General features: G+C 42.1%; 1 protein-coding gene across 2 annotated transcripts in view; it reads left to right on the forward strand.

Moving 5' to 3' along the window:
- The window catches only part of GAREM1 (GRB2 associated regulator of MAPK1 subtype 1), a 194,238-nt gene that overhangs the window by 136,617 nt on the left and 38,505 nt on the right, over positions 1–19,116 (forward strand). For both annotated transcript variants that reach the window (XM_034996093.1, XM_034996094.1), the window contains exon 3: positions 16,735–16,865. In XM_034996093.1, coding sequence (XP_034851984.1) covers positions 16,735–16,865 — 131 coding nt within the window. The remainder of the gene's footprint in view (positions 1–16,734; positions 16,866–19,116) is intronic.

The following is a 19,116-nucleotide window of genomic DNA, read 5'->3' on the forward strand; positions in this document are numbered from 1 at the left end:
TGCTGTTTACATTAGGGTTCACTCTTGATTGTACATTCTGTGTTTGGCAAGCGTATCCATAATTATAACATTATACAGAGGGATCTTTTCACTGCCCTAAAAGTCCTCTCTGCTCTACCTTTTCATCCTTCCCTCTCCACTGATCCCTGGAGGCCACTGATCTTCTTACTGTCTCCATAGTTTTGCCTTTTCCAGGATGTCCTATAGTGGGAGCGTACAACATGTCGTCTTTTCAGATTGGCTTCTTTCCCTTCTATCATGTGCATTTAAGATTCCTCTGTATCATTTTATGGCTTGATTACCTTGCTTTTTATAGCTAAAGAATTTGGTGAAAATGTATCCCTGACCTTTACAACAACGAAATTTAGAACCTATGTGATAGGTTTTGATTTTGTGTCTTTGCTAGCTTTCCCATATCCAAGTCCATGCACTAAGCCAAGGTGGGTGTCAAAATTCAGACTGCCCTCCCCCCTTTGCTTTGAGAATGCTGAGTGTGCCCTACATCAGACTTTTAAGAAACCATTTGCGTTTCTGTACGTGGAGTTTTAATCACTTCAGTTTGGGCCTTAAGGTTAAAAACTAAATCCCTTATAATCAAGGCACTTTTTTTCCTAATGGAAACCACAGCTTGAGCAGCTGCTTGTATTATTGTTCCCCTCTGTGGTCCCAATGGTGTGTGGGAGTTTACTGTTAGGCTGTGGAAAAGGGAGCGAATAAGAAGCCAAGAATGGGGTCATGTTTCAGTAGAGAAATAATGGTGGAATGTTAAAATCCTTGAGTGTCCCCCCCCCCCCCCCCACACACTTTGGACATGCAGTTTGGCTCTCTTTTTCCTTTTCAAATACTTCCATAAGCATGGGAAAGAAGCATATATCATAGGAACTATAGTATTGAAAACCTTTAGACCTCAGCTTTGATTCTATACAGTGTGCTTCCTGTTTTCCTGTAGGTGTAAACTGACAACATGACTCTGAGGTCTTGTCTTTGTCGTGTGCGGCCGTATTTTGCCTGTCTGCGTTGGGGCGCTCTTCCTTTCCCTTGTCTGGGTTGAAATTGTGTTTATCTGTGTATAATGTTTTTTCCTTGTGTCAATTTCTACGTCCCATTTTCTTTGTAAAATCTGTTTCCCTACCTCCCTTTCCCCTCATTTGTCTTCCCTGCTTCCCATTTTCTGTTCACCTTTTCTTCCTCACTTTTTATACTATATGATTTTAAATACTACAAGTAAAAATTAAAGCCTGGGCAGCTGGCTGGCTCGGTCAGTAGAGCACGCAACTTTTGATCTTGGGGTCATGAGTTCAAGCCCCACATTGGGCAGAGAGCATACTAAAAAAATAAAAAAATTAAAAAAAATTAAAGCTTTATTTTGCTATTCTTAATTTTTTATGTAGATAAATAGATTATATTTCTCCAGAAGGATCCTACCTCAAATAAAGTTACTTTTTACTTACTGGAAGCTTGATTTTTTTTTTTTAAACATAGGTTTTTTTTATCCTTAATAGAAGCAGCTGCTTCATCTCGTTGACGAGTACAATGCCAGAGATTAAAAAGAGTGGCTGTGTTCTCATTCCACAAAACGGGGCAAATTATCAGTGACACTGTATACCTTCCATAACCTTAAGTTACACTTAAGTGAAGACCTGTTTTATCATTTAACCAGTTGCCAAGGTCATTTTGGGGATTAAACAAAACAATCTGAATAGCCCTCCAAACTCTTATCAAAGAAGAATTCATTGCATATATAAATAGTAAATGATACTTCTTTCTGCTATCTTTAGGATATTTTTTTCAGTAACACACAAGGCATAACCAGCTCCTTACCCTATTGACCTCATCCTGAAGAGGGAGGTATTGGTAGTTTGGAGAAGCAGCAAAATAAAGTTGGGCTTAGGATGACAACACAATGAGGTACCATCCTGGGTTTGCTATTGAGTTGCTGTGACCAAAGGCGTAGTCCTTAATCTCTGCCAGCTTCCGTTTCCTCATAGGTCAAGTCTCCAGTAATCCCCACCCCCTCATGGACCGTTGAGTGAGATAACGGGTGTAAGAGAGAGAGAGAGAGAGAGGGACTGGCTGGGAAGAGGCGTCCTGAGATAGCTCGGGCCTACTCTGGATATTTTTCTCTTCTATTTTGTCTTTCCACATTCTGTGTTGAGTCTCTTTCTGAAGAAGCTGGTCATTTAAGAGGCGTCTGGGTGGCTCAGTTGGTTGAGCATCCAGCTCTTGGTTTCAGCTCAGGTCATGATCTCAGGGTCCTGGGATCGAGCCCCACGTTGACCCCACCTCGGGCTCTCTCTCTCCCTCTCCCTCTGCCCATCCCCCTGATCATGCTCTAAATAAATAAATAAAATCTCAAAAAGGAAGAAGCTGGTCATTTAGTATGTGATTGTCTCTTCTAATCTTTGCCAATGCTGGCATTTAACATACTCTGGCATTCAGAAGCAGGCAGGACCTACCATCCTTTGTTACATTTTTGGGTTGAGTGTATTTGTCAGGACAGGAGTAGGAACTCGGGGTATTTCCTGACGGAAGGCTGTCAACAGTCTAGGTCTTATGTGAGCTTGCTCTTAACACTGACGTGGAAGCCTATAAACGAGAGGCCTCCCACTAAAGGTCGTTGTTTCAGCTGAAGGGAGAAATGAAGCATTCCAAGAGCCCAGACCTTCCACCTAAATTTCTTGAACATTTCCTGACCGATACTCACCCGCTTACATATGGCATCACCTAGATCAGTGATGTTATAAGCCCTTGCTCAAACCACAGCCATGCCCTCCTCTCAAAAATGTAGAGTAGTCTCTGGGTTAAATGAGATTTTTTTATTTGAGCCAACCATTAAAAACCATTAAAAATCAGACGTGTTTCCATAAAAATCCAGATTTCCTGCCTCTGGAAATCAGCAGGTGCTAGAGCTATCAGATTACCATCTCCACCTTTTTACCAGTTTTACCAATTTACAAGACTTTCTGGTCATGTAAGTGCTTGATTTTGAGACTCTAAAAAACCTGTATTTCTCCTGCTTCTAAACACCTACTCTTCAGAGCAAGCATTTATTAAGTGTCTAGTATAGACTCAAACTGTGCTGTCAGAGAAGCAGAAGGCATGATTCCTGCTGTCAGGGCGCTTGTGGTCAACTAAGAAAACAATACAAAAACAGGTGAAGTAGGTGGGGAAGCACTGAATGCTAGACTCTGGTAATAAATATGAGTGAAGATCAGCATGGGCTGAGGTCATCAGGGAAAACTTCATGGATGACTGGGTTTGAGCTGGTGCTTAAATTCATTCCCTCATTCAGACATCATTTAAGTACCTACTATGTGTCTTGAACAGTATTGAGCACTGGGAATAAAATGGTGTTAGGCACATCCCCTGTTTCCTTTAGAGAGTTTACTAGTTAGTGTACAAACATAGACATGTAAGCAAATAAGGACAATAAAATATTGTATGTGCTTGGATAAAAATCTAGACAGATAATGAGATCACTAAAGAGTATGGTCAATTATATACCTGAAATAAGATTTTTTTTTTTTTTATAGAGTAAGTGATGAGTGAACTGATTCTGGATAAATAGAGTAGCTGAGCCAGGGAATAGAGGAGAGGCATTCCATATACCGAATTCGGTATGAGAAGAAGCATAGTTCACCATGGATGGATCTAGATGGGTTTTAGCATGATGAGAATAAAGTGAGGGCCAGATCTTGGACAGCCTGTGTATTCATTAAGAAGTTAAATTTATAGTAGATAGAGAGCCACTAAAGTCAGAGGATGGAGGGGCACACATCCCAATCCATTCTCCATTGCCTCCGTTCCAGAGGCTGACCTGTAGGGCTGAATCACCAGACTCTCCTGCTCTTTGATTTCCAGGTAAGTTCAGCCAGTGGATAGCTAGCCCCAGCAGGAGATGGGCAGGAAGAGAGTGAGGTCTTTAATTTTCTGGCTTCCTCCCTTGAAGGATCACCAGGGAACAGGTGCATCTCCCCTTCCCAAGGCGACCTTATTTAACATCACTTTCTTCTTCCAGTAACCAGTCCCTCCCCTAGTCCTGGCATGCTATGGTGGTACTTCTCTGCTGCTAATTCCTAGGTTATCACTGTGCTTCCCCTGCAGCCCACCCACACCCTTAGCAATAGTCTCATTGTAAATATATCCTCTGCAAATCATCCTCACTTAAAATATGATTAGATTTTAATTTTAAGCAGTGGCATAAGGAATAGTTTCCTAGAATGGAAGTCAGGGGACAAAGCAATCCACTAGGAGATTAGCCAAAGTGAGAGATGATGCAGTTGGGAACTTACAGTAGTAGTGGAAATAGAAAGAAATTGATTGATAACAGGAAGGGAAGGAAGTTGAATTAACGCCAGTTAGATGTAAAAGATTAGGGAGAGGGAGGGGTCGAGGATGACCACCCAGGGTTCTCACTGGGGTGGCTGCTTGGTTCAAGAAGTAAAAAGATGGAGTTCGGTTTTGCATCTGTCAATTTTTAGAGCTTTGTGGGAGAGCTGTTGGAGATAACACAGCAGGTATGGGGTGGGGTTGATGTGGAATTCAGGTGAGGTCTGGCTAGAGAGAAGGTTGGTGTGTTGTCAGCCTTTAGGTGGTGCTTGGAGCCAGGATGATAGAGGCGTTCCCCCAGGAGAGCTGAGAGGGTAGGAGAAGAAGTAGAATAAGGGAGGAAGATGGTCATGCACAGAACTTAGAATGGCACTAAAAGTACCCATAGTTTTGCAGAGACTAAGAAGAAAGCTTGAACAAAGGCAGAGAGGGAGAGAATGAGTATTGATCACACAGGTGGTGGGGGAAACGCTTATAGAAGCAGAGTGGAGTGAGTTTATGGAGAGACTTGAAAACTAAGGCAGAAGAGCCTGATCGAGGCTAGAAATTGAAGGGCTATTATAAGTTTACTTATTTTAGAAGGGAGCACTGAACACTTGAGTGAGGTGAAATCCATTCATGTTGTGTTTTAAGATGATCCTCGAAGGGCCGAAATGAGAATGGGCTTAACTAAACCTGGAGCTATAATACCAGTATGAAGTGATGAGGGTCGAAGCCAAAAGAGTGGCAGGGAGTGCTGAGGGCAGAGTGATTGCAAGGGTCCGAAGGGTGAGAGTTAGGGGAAAATGAGTATAGGAGAAGAAAGATGAAGATGACCCCAAGATTTCCACATTAACTCATCAGCAGCCACGTTCAAATCTAAGACCTTTATAGGTTCCATCATGTTTACGATAATCGTGCCCCAGAAAATTTCTGATAATTCTGAAGAAGCAACTGGCCAATTAGATACACTGGAAAATGCGATTTTCCCATTTTCAAAAAAATAAGGAAACCATTTGCATGGTGTGAAATAGAATGATGCCATTTTGAATCCAGGTCTAGTTAAGTTCAAGGATGGAGTTTCAGAGTAGAAACTAATGATCTGACTACTTTGTATTGTATAATCTTAGGAAAAATAAATAAAAATACCCACAGGTAATTTATGGTGAAACTCACCATATTTTGGCTAATGATTTCTTTCTGTTCTTTGTCTTTAATTCCTGTTCTCTGTGGATGTTTTATATGTTTTGAGCCTTTGGGTTCATGTTTGTTCTTTACCTACCTTTTCCCGCAGTTCCTTTTCTACTCTCACCTCCCCAAAACCTCATAATTTTAGGAACTAACTAGAAACAATGTAGGAATCGGATTTTAGAATGGGAAATGCTGCATTGTAGTATTTCAAGTTCGTGTTACTTTTTTAATTATGCTCAAGATTAAGGGAAATTTCTAAAATTGGTAATAAGAGAAAGAACAGAAAATTCACAGAATATGAAACATAAATCACTTATCATAAAAATGAGATCCACCTTTATAATAAGAAAAATCAGTTAAAATTACAATAAAATACTATTTTCCACCCATCAAGTTGGCAATGATAAAAAAATTGGCAATAAAGTCTTAGGAAAGGTAGAAGGAACCACAATCTATATGAAGGTTAGTTCCACAGTATCTCTCAAAAATTAAAATGCACTTACCCTTTGGCCCAAAGATTCCACATTTAGGCATTTTCCCACCAATATACTTGGATTAAGCATGCAATACCTTTGGTACGAGGATGTGAACTTGAGCATCCCTGGCTGCGAAAGATTGAAATCAATCTGAATACCCATCAATAGGGGACTAGTTAAATTAGTGATGGTATTTGCATGGGGTCCAGCTCTTAGAATGAGACAGATTCTCATATGGAATAATGAAATAACTGTACAGAATGCTACCAGTTGTTTTGAAAAGAGTGGCACTGTGTGTGTAGAGAGATTGTATCAGACACTATCACTGGATGGATGTACAAGAGAATGATAGCCCTGCCTCTGCAAAGAGATCTGAGGATAATATTGGGAAGGAGACTCTGTTTTCACCCTCTACCCTCAGGTACTGTGTGAATTTTTTGGCAGTTGCATATATTAAGTAATCTTTAAATCTCTTCCCCTTACTCCAGAAAAGGGAAGGGAAGTTGTTCACGAACACTGACAGTTTGGGTAGAGGGTTTAGGTAAATGAGTTTTCATACATTGTTGGTGGAAGTAACCATTTGCTCAAAGCTTTTAAAGGGCATTATATTGGTTGGTGCAATTCAAAATAACAAGATGTGTATCTTTTACCTGGCAATCCTACTTCTACATTTCAATCCTCTAGAAAGTCCAGCCTGCATGTATAGGTAAAGATAAAAAAATACAAGAGTAGGTGTAGAGTTAAAGTTTGAGTGTAAGTGCAGATTCCTGCCCAGATTTATTTGCTTCCTGAAAAATGTCAACTGGTTTATTATTTCTATCACTTGAGAAGTGTTCATTTCTTCATATTTGGAAATGGCCCACTGGTTTTAAAGTCCGGTTATTTGAACCATTTAGATTATATTTCACATTTGCACAACAGACCTGAAAGCTTTTAACGTAATGTTGGTGGCCTGTGTCTGAAAGAGGTAAGAGAAGAAAGTGTGCTCTCATTCATTATTTAATAAGCACCTACTATATGCCACATGTGGGGCAGGGCTGGGCATGCCACACTGAATAACACAGACATGGTCATGGCATTTCGACGTTCCAGGTTTCCTTCTTCTGCTCATTTTAGCTATTCTGAGGTTGCTTTGGTGTCCTGGTGCCATTTTTGTTGCTTTTGCTTTGTTTTCTGTTTTATCATTTTGCACCGATGTATGCAATGTTTTTCTGCTCCCAGAATGAGGGAAATGCCAGCAGAGTGTTGTCGTTCTCTTCAGTTATGGGCCCACAGATGGGTACTAGAGAGGCCTTAGCTCTCATTCCGTTTCTTTTTATTTGCACACATAAAGTGGGCCACTGTGCTAAAGGGGTGGTGGACGGTAAAACCTGAGCTGTAAAAGAAGATTTACCACACAGGCCATGCTCGTTACCAGCAATGATGGGGACCCGGGAAGCACGAAACACAGGGAGCCCCATCTTTGCCAGTGGCATGGAACTTATTTCCCACTGATCATTGACCATAACTTCCCAGCCAGTAACAAACACGACAGACCTGAATTTGGCCACCTCTAACTTTCCCTGTTATTTCTAAATGTCTCAGCATTATTGCTGTCTCTTCTTAATTAGTGTGTTTCCATTTTCATTTCTGACAACTGACCTTTTCCCTCCAAGTAAAGGAGAAGGTATATAGCCCCATAGCATCCTACAGGTGCCTGAAGTGTAGATGCCTGTGGGAGGACTCCGGGCCTCTTAGCTATGCTGCACACCTCATCCATTCTGAGGTCAGTCACTGATTATCGCCCACAGAAATGGATATTTTCTGGGGCGCCTGGGTGGCTCAGTCATTAAGCGACTGCCTTCGGCTCAGGTCATGATCCCAAGGTCCTGGGATCGAGCCCCGCATCAGGCTCCCTGCTCGGCGGGAAGCCTGCTTCTCCCTCTCCCACTCCCCCCTGCTTGTGTTCCCTCTCTCGCTGTGTCTCTCTCTGTCAAATATATAAAAATAAAATCTTTAAAAAAAAATAGAAATGGATATTTTCTGGATGACAGCTATTTCTTGTCAACCTACTAATTATGCAATATAGTTTTAGGAACGCATCATGAAAGCGGTGCAGTTAGTACCAATCTTTGCTTTTTAAATGTTATCGTAGGGGCTCCTGGGTGGCTCAGTCGGTTGGGCGTCTGCCTTCGTCTCAGGTCATGATCCCGGGGTCCTGGGATCGAGCCCCACGTTGGGCTCCTGCTCAGCGGGGAGCCTGCTTCTCCCCCTCCCACACCCCCTGCTTGTGTTCCCTCTCTCGCTGTGTCTCTGTCAAATAAATAAATAAAATATTTAAAAATAAATAAATAAATATTATTGTAAATTTAGGTAAGCTGTAATTGATGGGCATGTCACTGGTGTTGAGTTAGTTCCTGCAAGTTTCTGGGTTCTGCAGACAGAACGGTTCTCAGAATGGAGACGTTTCTGAAATCGTCAAAGCTGTTGAAAACAATGCAGTTTCCTCCCTCTCCAAGACCCAAGTTTGACAGTAACATTTCAGAACAGATGTTTTGATGATCTCCAAATGTTTTTATTTGGTGGCTCAAAGACTGTTATTCATGAAACGGTCTGTTAAAAAATTAGTTCCTTCATGTGGGGGTTGTGGGAATATGTGCTATGTAAATCAATTTCACATTTTGGCAGGGAACTGGCTCTTCACTCTTTAGATGGACTCCAGGCTTGGACTCCGATGGGCCACAACAGTCACGGGGAGTATAGTAACGCAAGAGCTCAGCATCTTTCCCAGAGTACTTAAAGTTGACTCATCTGCGAGCGTCATTCTTTTGTAAAAGAACAGAAGCTAAGTAAAAATTCGTAGAAAATTGGTCTTATAAAAGACAGTGAGAGAATGTAGCCACTCATGTTTGCTGGTCATTTGGACTATTCCAATACGATCCACTTCTGCAGCTTACACTTTTTCATTGTAGACCATCCTAAGATAAACATGGGCCAGCTTAGGATGTGTACCTTACAAGGCACCTTACAAGAGACCTCAGTGTAACTATTTAAGAGTATTGCGATAGAAGGGACTGGTCATTGTCAGTCTGATGTCCTGTCCTCTTGCCACTCCCCTGATCCATATTTTCCACTCCTTCCAGCAGGATGGAGGTCAGCGAAGTGTGCGGCCCAAGGTCCAGATCTGACTGCTGCCTGTTTTTGCACATAAAGTTTGGTTGGGACACAGCTGCTCCAGTTTTGTTTCCGTATTGTCTCTGGCTGCTTTCAGGAGACATCGCCAAAGGGGACTAGTTGCAACTGAGACCATTTAGCGCATTTTGAAACCTAAAATATTTACAGAACAAGTTTGCCAACCCCCACTGTAGGAAGTCGCATATATACTGTGACCCATTGTTTAGAACATTACATTACTATAGTTGGTATATTTAGGGGGTGCCTGGCAGGCTCAGTTGGTGGAACATGTGACTCGATCTTGGGGTTGTAAGTTTGAGCCTCACATTGGGGGTAGAGATAACTTAAAAATAAAATCTTGAAAAAAAAAAGATCTTTGGTATATTTAGATTTTGAAGGCATTTGTAGGATGTAAGAAACGTAAAATAATAATTTGGTTTTAGATCATCAAACATAGGACTAGGACAGTGTTTAAAATAATAATATATGTACACAAAGAAACATATAAACTAAAATCTTCCAGGACAGTCTGAAGGAATTATATGGAAAAGAGGAAAGGGACGTTAACTGACTGTTGGATGTCCAATGAACAGTTAAAACAATGAATGAAAGGAATCTATTTTTCTGAGGTACAGTATGTTCAAATGTTAAAACATTTGGTCATATTTAGCTGTTACTTTATTTTTATTCTTTTTCTTTCATCTGTGTATGTTAATCAGTCTCAGAATAGTTTCTTATAAGTACTCCCATGTGTATGTGATTTCAGGTCTTTCTGTTCAACATAGGTGGCAAACACTGGTGAGACTAGAAGTTTAGAATTTATTCAGCTGAGGGATGCCTTGGGTGGCTCAGTCCGTTGAGCATCCAACTCTTGGTTTCGGCTCAGGGTAGTGAGGTTGAGCCCCAAGTGGGGCTCTGCGCTCAGCGGGAGTCTGCTTGAGATGGTCTCCCTCTGCCCCTCTCCCTGCTCTCTCTCTCAGATAAATAAATAAAATCTTTAAAAAAAATTATTCAGCTGAATATTAACACAACAGCCATACCAAATATGATTATTCATTTGGTCCATAAGCCAAAATAAATCTGAGGCTGCTGCTAGTATAAGATCACAAACACAAGAGAAAAAGAACTAAAGAATTGCTTAAAGGTCAAGCCCCCAAATTGGGAGAGTAGAAAAAATGGCGTTAAAGGGACAGACATAGTTGTATCAGGAATCCCAGGCTCTATTTTATGAACTAGATTATCAGCAGTCATGACAAACAGGACAAGGAAAACAAAGGATGAGAGTTTTTTTGTTTTTTTTTTTTTAAGATTTTATTTATTTATGTGACAGAGAGAGACACAGCGAGAGAGGGAACACAAGCAGGGGGAGTGGGAGAGGGAGAAGCAGGCTCCCTGCAGAGCAGGGAGCCTGATGCGGGACTCGATCCCAGGACCCAGGACCGTGGGATCATGACCTGAGCTGAAGGCAGTCGCTTAACCAACTGAGCCACCCAGGCGCCCCAAGGATGAGAGTTCTAAAGCTCTTATTTCATGAGAGGAAGCATCCTATTTTGTCAGGAGATGCGTTTTTTTCCCCTGAGAGGACTCTGTCACCCAAGAAGGGACTTGAACAGTACCTGTGATCACAGTTTGAAGGGAATGCAGAGATGTTCTGGACCCGCACTATCTACCACAGCAACACCTAGCCGCATGCGGCTGCTGAGTGCTTGCAGCCAGGCTGGTGTGAACGGAGGAGTGCCTCAGGGGAACACATACACAGGATTTTCGGGACTTAATGCAAGAAATAATAATAACAATAAAGACTTAGTGCAAAAAAAGAAGATAAAATATCTCATCAACGATTCTCTTATTTTAGATGTATTGGTTTAAGTAAAACATGATTAAAATTAATTTCACCTCTTATTTACTTTTTTTACGTGGCTCCTAGAAAATACGTGATCGCATATGTGGTTCATGCTGTATTTCGGTTAGGCAGCACTAATTCTAAGACAAGTGAGGGTGCAGTAACATACAGTTGGCCTACGAATGCATTTCTGAAGGAATGGAATAGAATTTAGCAAAGGTGTGTGTGCTTTCGGGTAATCTCTCAGCTCAGAGATTGAACATCTGCAGACCACTTAATGGCTATTTGGCATACATGCAGATCCCCCATCCTATTAGGAAAATTTTTCTAAAATACTGATCACAAAATTTGAAACAAAGTATTTCATACTTACAAGAAGCTGATATCATTGGTAGGTTTTCATAAACTATACCTGGTTTAATGATTGTTTGAATTATGTTCGGGTTCCAGATCGACCATTTCTTTTCTTATTCTTGTAACAGATTATTACAGAAATTGGAAATGTTGGGCAAAAATTGGTGTCTCTGTCAGATGGTTCTGGACATTCTAACCAAGTGGACCTCTAAACTTGAATTCTTACTGGAAACTACTTTTGTGTTCCTGTGTATCAAATTCCAATGCTCAAACATTATCTGTTTCATCCTGGAAGACAACTTCAACTGCTTATCTAATCTAATCTGTTTTATTGGTCCCTAAAAAGTATTATTTGAGGTTCTGTGCATGATTCAGATAATGATTTTTAAGTAGACCAATAACACACCAGTGCTTTCTTTCTCTGATGAATGAAAACATTCAGCTAATGTTCAGAAACGGGCAAACCTTGTATATAGTCATGCAGTTCACCTTTTATGTATAATTTTGAAAACCTGCAGTTACTAATGTGTTGCTTCATTGTTTGCTAGTCCTGGGACGGACCAAAGTCATTTTCTGTCTTTTGTTCAGTGAACGTTTATTAAGTACCTATTGCATGTGAGGTTGAGACATGTTGAATCTGGTGCTAATGAGACTCACAAGTATAAATATCCAATAGACTCTTAGACATATGTCTCTAGAAGTTAAAAGAAATTTAGACATCAGATATGTTTATTATATATATATATATATACAGCCATTTGCACAAGAAAAATCCAACCGTTTAACTTTGCCGATCTTCAAAGAAATGCAGATTACAGGCAAGAGATGCTTTTTTAGTACCCAGTGAATTATCTAACTTAAAGAATACTTACTGCAGGGGCACCGGGGTGGCGCAGTTGGTTAAGTGTCTGACTCTTGCTTTCGGCTCAGGTCATGACCTCAGGGTCATGAGATCAAGCCCCACTTTGGGCTCCAAGCTCAGAGAGGAGACTGCTAAAGTTTCTCTCCCTCTCCCTCTGCTCCTCCCTGCACTCACTCGTGTGTGCATGTGCACGCTCTCTCTCTCTCTCAAAAAAATAAATAAATCTTTAAGAAAAAAAACCAACACTCACTGCTGGCAAGATTGTGGTCCAACTAAGATGCACATGGAAGAAATATAAATTGGCTACTGGTGGAAATAGAAATTAGTCTACGTATTTTGGAAAGCAGGATAGCCAGGCATGTTAGACAAAAAGAATTGTGTGATGCCCTTTGCTCTAGTAATCCTGCACTAGAAAATTTATCCCACAAAAGCAAGCCAAAAAAGAGAAGAGAAAATCTCTGTGCATCTTGAGAACAGGAAAGGGAGCTGAGGGTTGCTAAATGGTTAGTTGTACTAAGTCCTGAAAATCCTCTCATCCAAGCCCTGCTGCAGCCCTTTGAAGTGTCCCCACTTTACGGGTGAGGAAACAAAGCTCAGATGGATTAGTCATGTGTCAGTGGCAGAGTTTGCATTTACTAGCCTAACTCAGATTCATTGTGTAAGAACAGAAAAATAGTTAAATCCAATTATGAAATGTGATGCAAACTTTCTAAGTGTAGTCGTGTGGGGGGAACGTCGGAAAATATGGGGAGGAACGGAGATGAAACTGAAGATACTCCATAATTATTAAGAATTTGTACAAGGACTAAGTAGAATAAAGACAATGAAAGCTTGATTTATTATTGTGGCAGAATCTGTTTAAGCAGTACTGATATTGTTATAATTTCTTAAAATTTTTAAAAATTCTGTTTTTTGTGAAAAGAGTATAATCTAACATATTTTGACTATATTTGCGAATGTTTTATTCATACCCCTCCATATCTCTAAACGTATATGACCTGTTACATCGTATCTGGCTGCATTCTCTACGTTGTCCTCATCGCCCTCCCCTTAACTCCTGAAAACTCTCCCTTCAGGGTCCATCACCAACAAAATCCCTATGTCCTTAAACTCTTCTCTGAAATTACTTTTATCTTGTTAAACCCTAACCTGGGTATGCCCTGAAAACACCACTTCCCTGAAGCCCTCTCAGATGGCCGCTCCATTTTTTGCCCCAAAGTTGAAGAGCTGGGTTCTTCAATGCTCCCTTGACCATTCCACTTCTCCCCTCCCTAGAAACTCTCAGCTTTAATCTCGTGTCCTCAGACTCTCGCCCGCTACCCCATCGTTGCTCCTGATCTAGGATCCCTCCCCCATTTCTCCATAATTTTCACTCCTGGGTCACTGCCTTTCTTTCCAGCATTCCTTCTCTCTTCATTCTTGGGGATTTCAGTGCATAGATTCATGGATAGATATGCGATCCTTCTAATACCCCCTGGCCTCTTAGATTCTCTAGCTTCTTGTCACCTCAACCTTTACCTCCCACGGTTGCCCCCTAGACTGCGTCATCACCAACCACTGCATGCTTCCATTATCTCAAAGTGCATGCCTTCCTCACTGACCACTCCTCTGCTAGGCTCTTGAGCTCCCTCGCTTCAGAAATTCGACTCCATCAGAACCCACTATCCATCGATTCCACTACTTTTCACCCTCATTCCTCCCTCCCAAGCTGTTGGGTCCAGCTCAGGCTCCCCGGACAGACATTATATTCGCTCCCTTGCATATATCCTGGCTCCTCTGCCCTCCTTCATGTCTCATTCTCACTTGGCAGTTTTACAATCTTGGCTGAATCCAGATCTCTGCCCACTTGGTGCCAGCCCCTATGCGTCGCACTTTGGCTGGAGAAAAATGCAGAACTGTACTGTTCGGTTTCACTTTTAATTCATGACCGTGAAACTCAAGTGGGAACTTAGGGCTGTCCAGCAGTCATGATGTGTCATTCACTCTCAGTGGACTTTTTACGGTCTTCTCCTCTTTCCTTAGCCCTCCCACAGCTCATTCCTCAATCGTACTCTCAGTGGATGCCTTTCTTCCAACTTTTGCTGGAAATATTGAAGCAATAAGAGGGAGCTCCCACCAGCTCCCACTGAGCTGTCACACGGGAGCTCCTGCTGAGGACCAGCCCGTCCACTCCCCTGTCACCTCTGCCTACCCAGGGACATGCTCCAATAATTCCATCCTCCTAGGCTTGTCCCTCCGTTGGTTATTCCCATCAGCACCCACCATATTAAGGAAACCAGAAACACTCCCTCAATCCTATTCCATGTGCTCCCTCAACTACCACGCCGTGTCTCTTCTCCCCTTCGTAGCCAAACTCCCCAAATGTCACCTGCTGTCCATTCCTTTTATTCCTACTCCTCCCTTCTCAGTCTCTCCTAAATCCAGCTCAGTCAGGCTTGACCCCAACTGTTCCACTGCTCCTGTCGAAGTCCCCACTTAAATACAAGTTGCTAAACCCGACAGTTGTCAGCTCTCATTTCAGAGCTCCTTGAAGTGCTCGAATCACTGGCTTCTAGAATGCACCCCTTCTGGATTTGCCTCTCACTACCACCCCCCCTCCAGCCAGTCCTTCTAAGTCTCCTGGGACTCAAACCTTAGACCTCTTCTCTGTCTACACTGAAGCCCATGCTCCTCATCAGTAAGTGCCGTGGCTTTAAAGATCGTCTGTGTGCTGATGACTCCTAGATTTATTATCTCAGCCCAACTTCTCCCTGAGCTCCACATGTATATGTTCATCTAAGAGCTTTTGGGATATCTTTATTGCATGCCTAGTAGACGTCTCAGACTGAACTGATCCAACCCCCACCCCTCCAAACCTGCTTCCTTCAGCTGCTCAGGCTAAATTCGTAACACTTTCTCACCTTTTCCAAACCCCTGCCATCTCACACCTGGCTGACTGCAGGAGCCTCCTCACTGCTCTCTGCCCCTACACCTTGCACCTTCACAGTGTGTTCTCAAAACAGCAACCAGAGTGGTCCTTCTATAACACTGGTTAGATCACTTCTTCACGCATACCCCCAGTGGCTCTCAGATAAAGAGCTACAAGTCTTCAAAGCTGTACGTAGTCTGACCACCTGTTATTTCTCAGACTTTATTTCTCTTCCCTCTTACCTTTTGCTTACCCCACTCCAGCCAACACTGGTAGCATGCCAAGTGGGCAGCTACCCATCCACCTACAGCTCTTTGCCTAGACTATTGCCTATGATTAGAATTCTGAGAACACACCTCCCTGCACTCTCTGTCCCCCTTGCCCAGCCGTATTAACAATATTCCTCACCCCCTGACCTGTTATATACCCTACTCATTTATTGTATTTATCATTGTCTCCTGCTACAATGTAAGATTCAGGAGGATAGAGATTTTTATCTGGCCTATTTATTGACTTCTCCCCAGCATCTAGGATAACGCCTCCACCTAATAGATGCTAAAAAAAAGTCCTGAGAATATGAATGAAAGTTCTCCTATTTCCTCCTGATGCCCCACAGACACATGCTGAGAGATCTGCCTCATTATAGCTTTTAATTCCTTTTCAAGTTTCTCAAGTGTTAGATTGTAAAGAGCATTCAGAAAAGTGACTACGAAGAAACACTATGTCTTTGCCTTGAGTACATATGGTCTTTTATTCTAAACTGGAAACAACAACTCCAGAATGGAGCACAAGTGTCATCAATATTGGAAGTATATAAAGAGCAATAGATCCTGGAAATTTTTAGGAATACGTTCAAAGTTCTTTGCAAATCCCCCAAATTGTGGATACCATGATGGTATATTCTTCTCATGAACTTCATACAGAGCAATAAAAAGGAAAGAAGGAAGCCACATGTGGCTCCAGATGCCACCTGGCTTGTCGCCAGGCTCACTGGTTGGATGGAGGCTCACCCCCTGGCCCAGCGCCGCTCTGCTCATGCTTCACACTTGTGTGGCAGTAACACCACAAATTACCGCAGCTCACGAGCCCTCGGCATCACCCACATACTGTTGAAACCAAGGATATCAATTCTGTGAGAGCCCAAGGTCCACTGTATTATTTTGCCCTACCTGCAAGACTTTTAAACACTAATTTTTTAAAAAATTAGCTCCCCCAGGTCGCTCAGCGTTCGCTTTAGAATATCACGTGTGTGGGTGTTAATTACAACTCAGTGACAAGGTTATTCCTGTGAAACACAAAATGAGCAATCATTTGTAACAGAGTAAATTTTCACTTTGAGACCAAATTACAGATAAGCGTCCGTTCGGTTTGATTTTGGTCATCGGGTAACAAACTCTCGATGTGAACAAAAAGTGAAAAAGAAAAAATAACATGTGTTTGTTTTCATCTGTGAGCTGATTTTTCGACATGTATTCCAGTTGAAGGAAACCTTCTGCCATGGTAACTTTTTCCCCCAATGATAATGATCAGAAGCCTTTGACAAAGAAGAGTGGGCGTAAGGAAAGGGGGATGCTGTCGCCACGGTGACAGCCGGCCAGCATAAACGTCTCACATCTCTTCCGTTTATCGTGTATTTTAGGGCAATTCAAGCTGCTGGAACAAGACCGAGATATAAAGGAGCCAGTGCAATATTTCAACAGTGTGGAGGAGGTGGCCAAAGCATTTCCTGAGCGCGTGTACGTCATGGAGGAAATAACATTCAACGTGAAGGTAGCTCTAGAAGAACCAAATATTTATCCTCACTGAAATAATTTAACTTTCAGGTCATTGTGTACACAGTACGTTCCCCTCTGTGCCTCGTAGGAGAGTTCCGTCCTCCTAATGGGTTCGTGTCAGTGGCCAAAACTGGTCTTTTTAAGAACCGTAGGAGCTGTAGCTGATCTGACTCTCCCAACAGGTTACGATGTTAACACTATCTCTTGTTAGAACAACTGTCGAGGCAGATCAAAAGGGTTTTGTTTTTTTTTTTAATTTGGACTTTATTCTCTAATATGTAACAGTTGTTTGGCCAGCTCCTCTGTGGGGTGGATGCTCCGCTTGTGGGAGCAAAAGCAAAAGGCTTATGACACAACTAATACCGCATACTTAAAGAAAAAGAGAGAAACTTTCAGAGTACGCCCAGACACCGGCTTATATTCATTCCATTCTCTGCAGACTATCTCTGTCGGTACACACAGGGAAAATTGATGTGTAGAATGTTGCCCAGTAGGTATTTATCGATCTTGGTTCATCAGAGAAAAGCTGAATAGTGTTTACTGTGCTGTGTTCTGTGTTCGTTTTGTGTTCTTATGGGGACAGTTCTGTCCCCGGCTACATAGTGAGCGAGCTCCTTTGATTAGATCTGCTGTTAACCAGGGAAGCAATGTCACTGAGGCGCAACCTCTTTGCCTGTGAATCCACTGTGTTTTCTTCAGCAACACCCACAGTTATGCTACAACATTCTCGAAAGTGTTCACATTGAAAGCATTAACCTCATTTCAGCAGGAAGTCCAACTAAGTCACATTCCCTAAACATTTCAATATTTGGGGGGCAAGATGCCTGTTTGTTAGCAATTCACTCTATATGAAAAACAGACTGTGGGGTATCTTAGTCCAAGAATGTAACAGTGTCTTTGTGGATGAGTCACTCCACCCACACTCCTCAGGAAAGGGGGAAAATGCCCAAGACAGCCTCTTTACTGGAGCAGTGGTCCTGCCCATTTGATCGGCTAAGCCAAGTCATCCTTCCAGTTCTAAAATACAGCTGCTATCGGGGCGCGTGGGAGGCTCAGATGGTTAAGCGTCTGCCTTCGGCTCAGGTCATGGTCCCAGGGTCCTGGGATCGAGCCCCGCATCGGGCTCCCTGCTCCGCGGGGAGCCTGCTTCTCCCTCTCCCACTCCCCGTGCTTGTGATCCCTCTCTCGCTGTGTCTCTCTCTGTCAAATAAATAAAATCTTTAAAAAAAAAAATGCACACTTTGCGGGGCGCCTGGGTGGCTCAGTCATTAAGCGTCTGCCTTCAGCTCAGGTCATGATCCCGGGGTCCTGGGATCGAGTCCCACATCGGGCTCCCTGCTCGGCGGGAAGCCTGCTTCTCCCTCTCCCACTCCCCCTGCTTCTCCCTCTCCCTCTACTGTTGCCCCTGCTTGTGCTCTCTCGCTCTCTGTCAAAAAATTAAAAATGAAAAAAAACTAAATACAGCTTTCTTTGGTTTTATTAGTAAAATGCGTAAATTTTGTGTCCTGTTAAATTCTTTACTAGCTAAATTATGCTGGTATTCAAAAATATTTATAACTTTTAAGCCCTTCAGTAACTTAGTCTATGAGTCCTCAAGACAACTTAAACTTACGTTGAAGATTTGTGAAAACATGTTCATTTTTAAACATACCAAGATTCTTTGGTCAGAAGTTCATCAAATCCTATTTGATTCTTGTCTTGATAGGATTTAAATCTTTCCTTAAAGCTTCTATTTAAAATTTCCTAAGTGGAAAAAAAAAATTGTCTACAAAGAAAGCTCATACTTTTTAAGCTGTTTTCTAAAAACCTTGTATTTGCTGATAAATCATGAGAAATCAAGCATAAAAATTTATGATTTTTTAAAGATTTTGTCAAGTATTAAAATTTAACAGTCTTTTGTGGTATGTAGTACTTGTAAAAGATTTTTTTAAATGCCTCTAGCACCTGTTTTGTGTGTGTGTGAATTTGTATGAAATCAGCAATGATTGAAAGAATAATACTGAAATCTGGGCGCCTGGGTGGCTCAGTTGGTTAAGCGACTGCCTTCGGCTCAGGTCATGATCCTGGAGTCCCTGGATCGAGTCCTGCATCGGGCTCCCTGCTCGGCGGGGAGTCTGCTTCTCCCTCTGACCCTCCTCCCTCTCATGCTCTCTGTTGCTCATTCTCTCTCTCGCAAATAAATAAAATCTTAAAAAAAAAAAAAAAAAGAATAATATTGAAATCAATACAGTTTGATGGTTTTGGTT

The sequence above is a fragment of the Mirounga leonina genome, unplaced genomic scaffold, assembly GCF_011800145.1.
Source record: "Mirounga leonina isolate KUSES-001 unplaced genomic scaffold, KU_Mleo_1.0 Mir_93, whole genome shotgun sequence".
NCBI classification, from domain to species: domain Eukaryota; kingdom Metazoa; phylum Chordata; class Mammalia; order Carnivora; family Phocidae; genus Mirounga; species Mirounga leonina.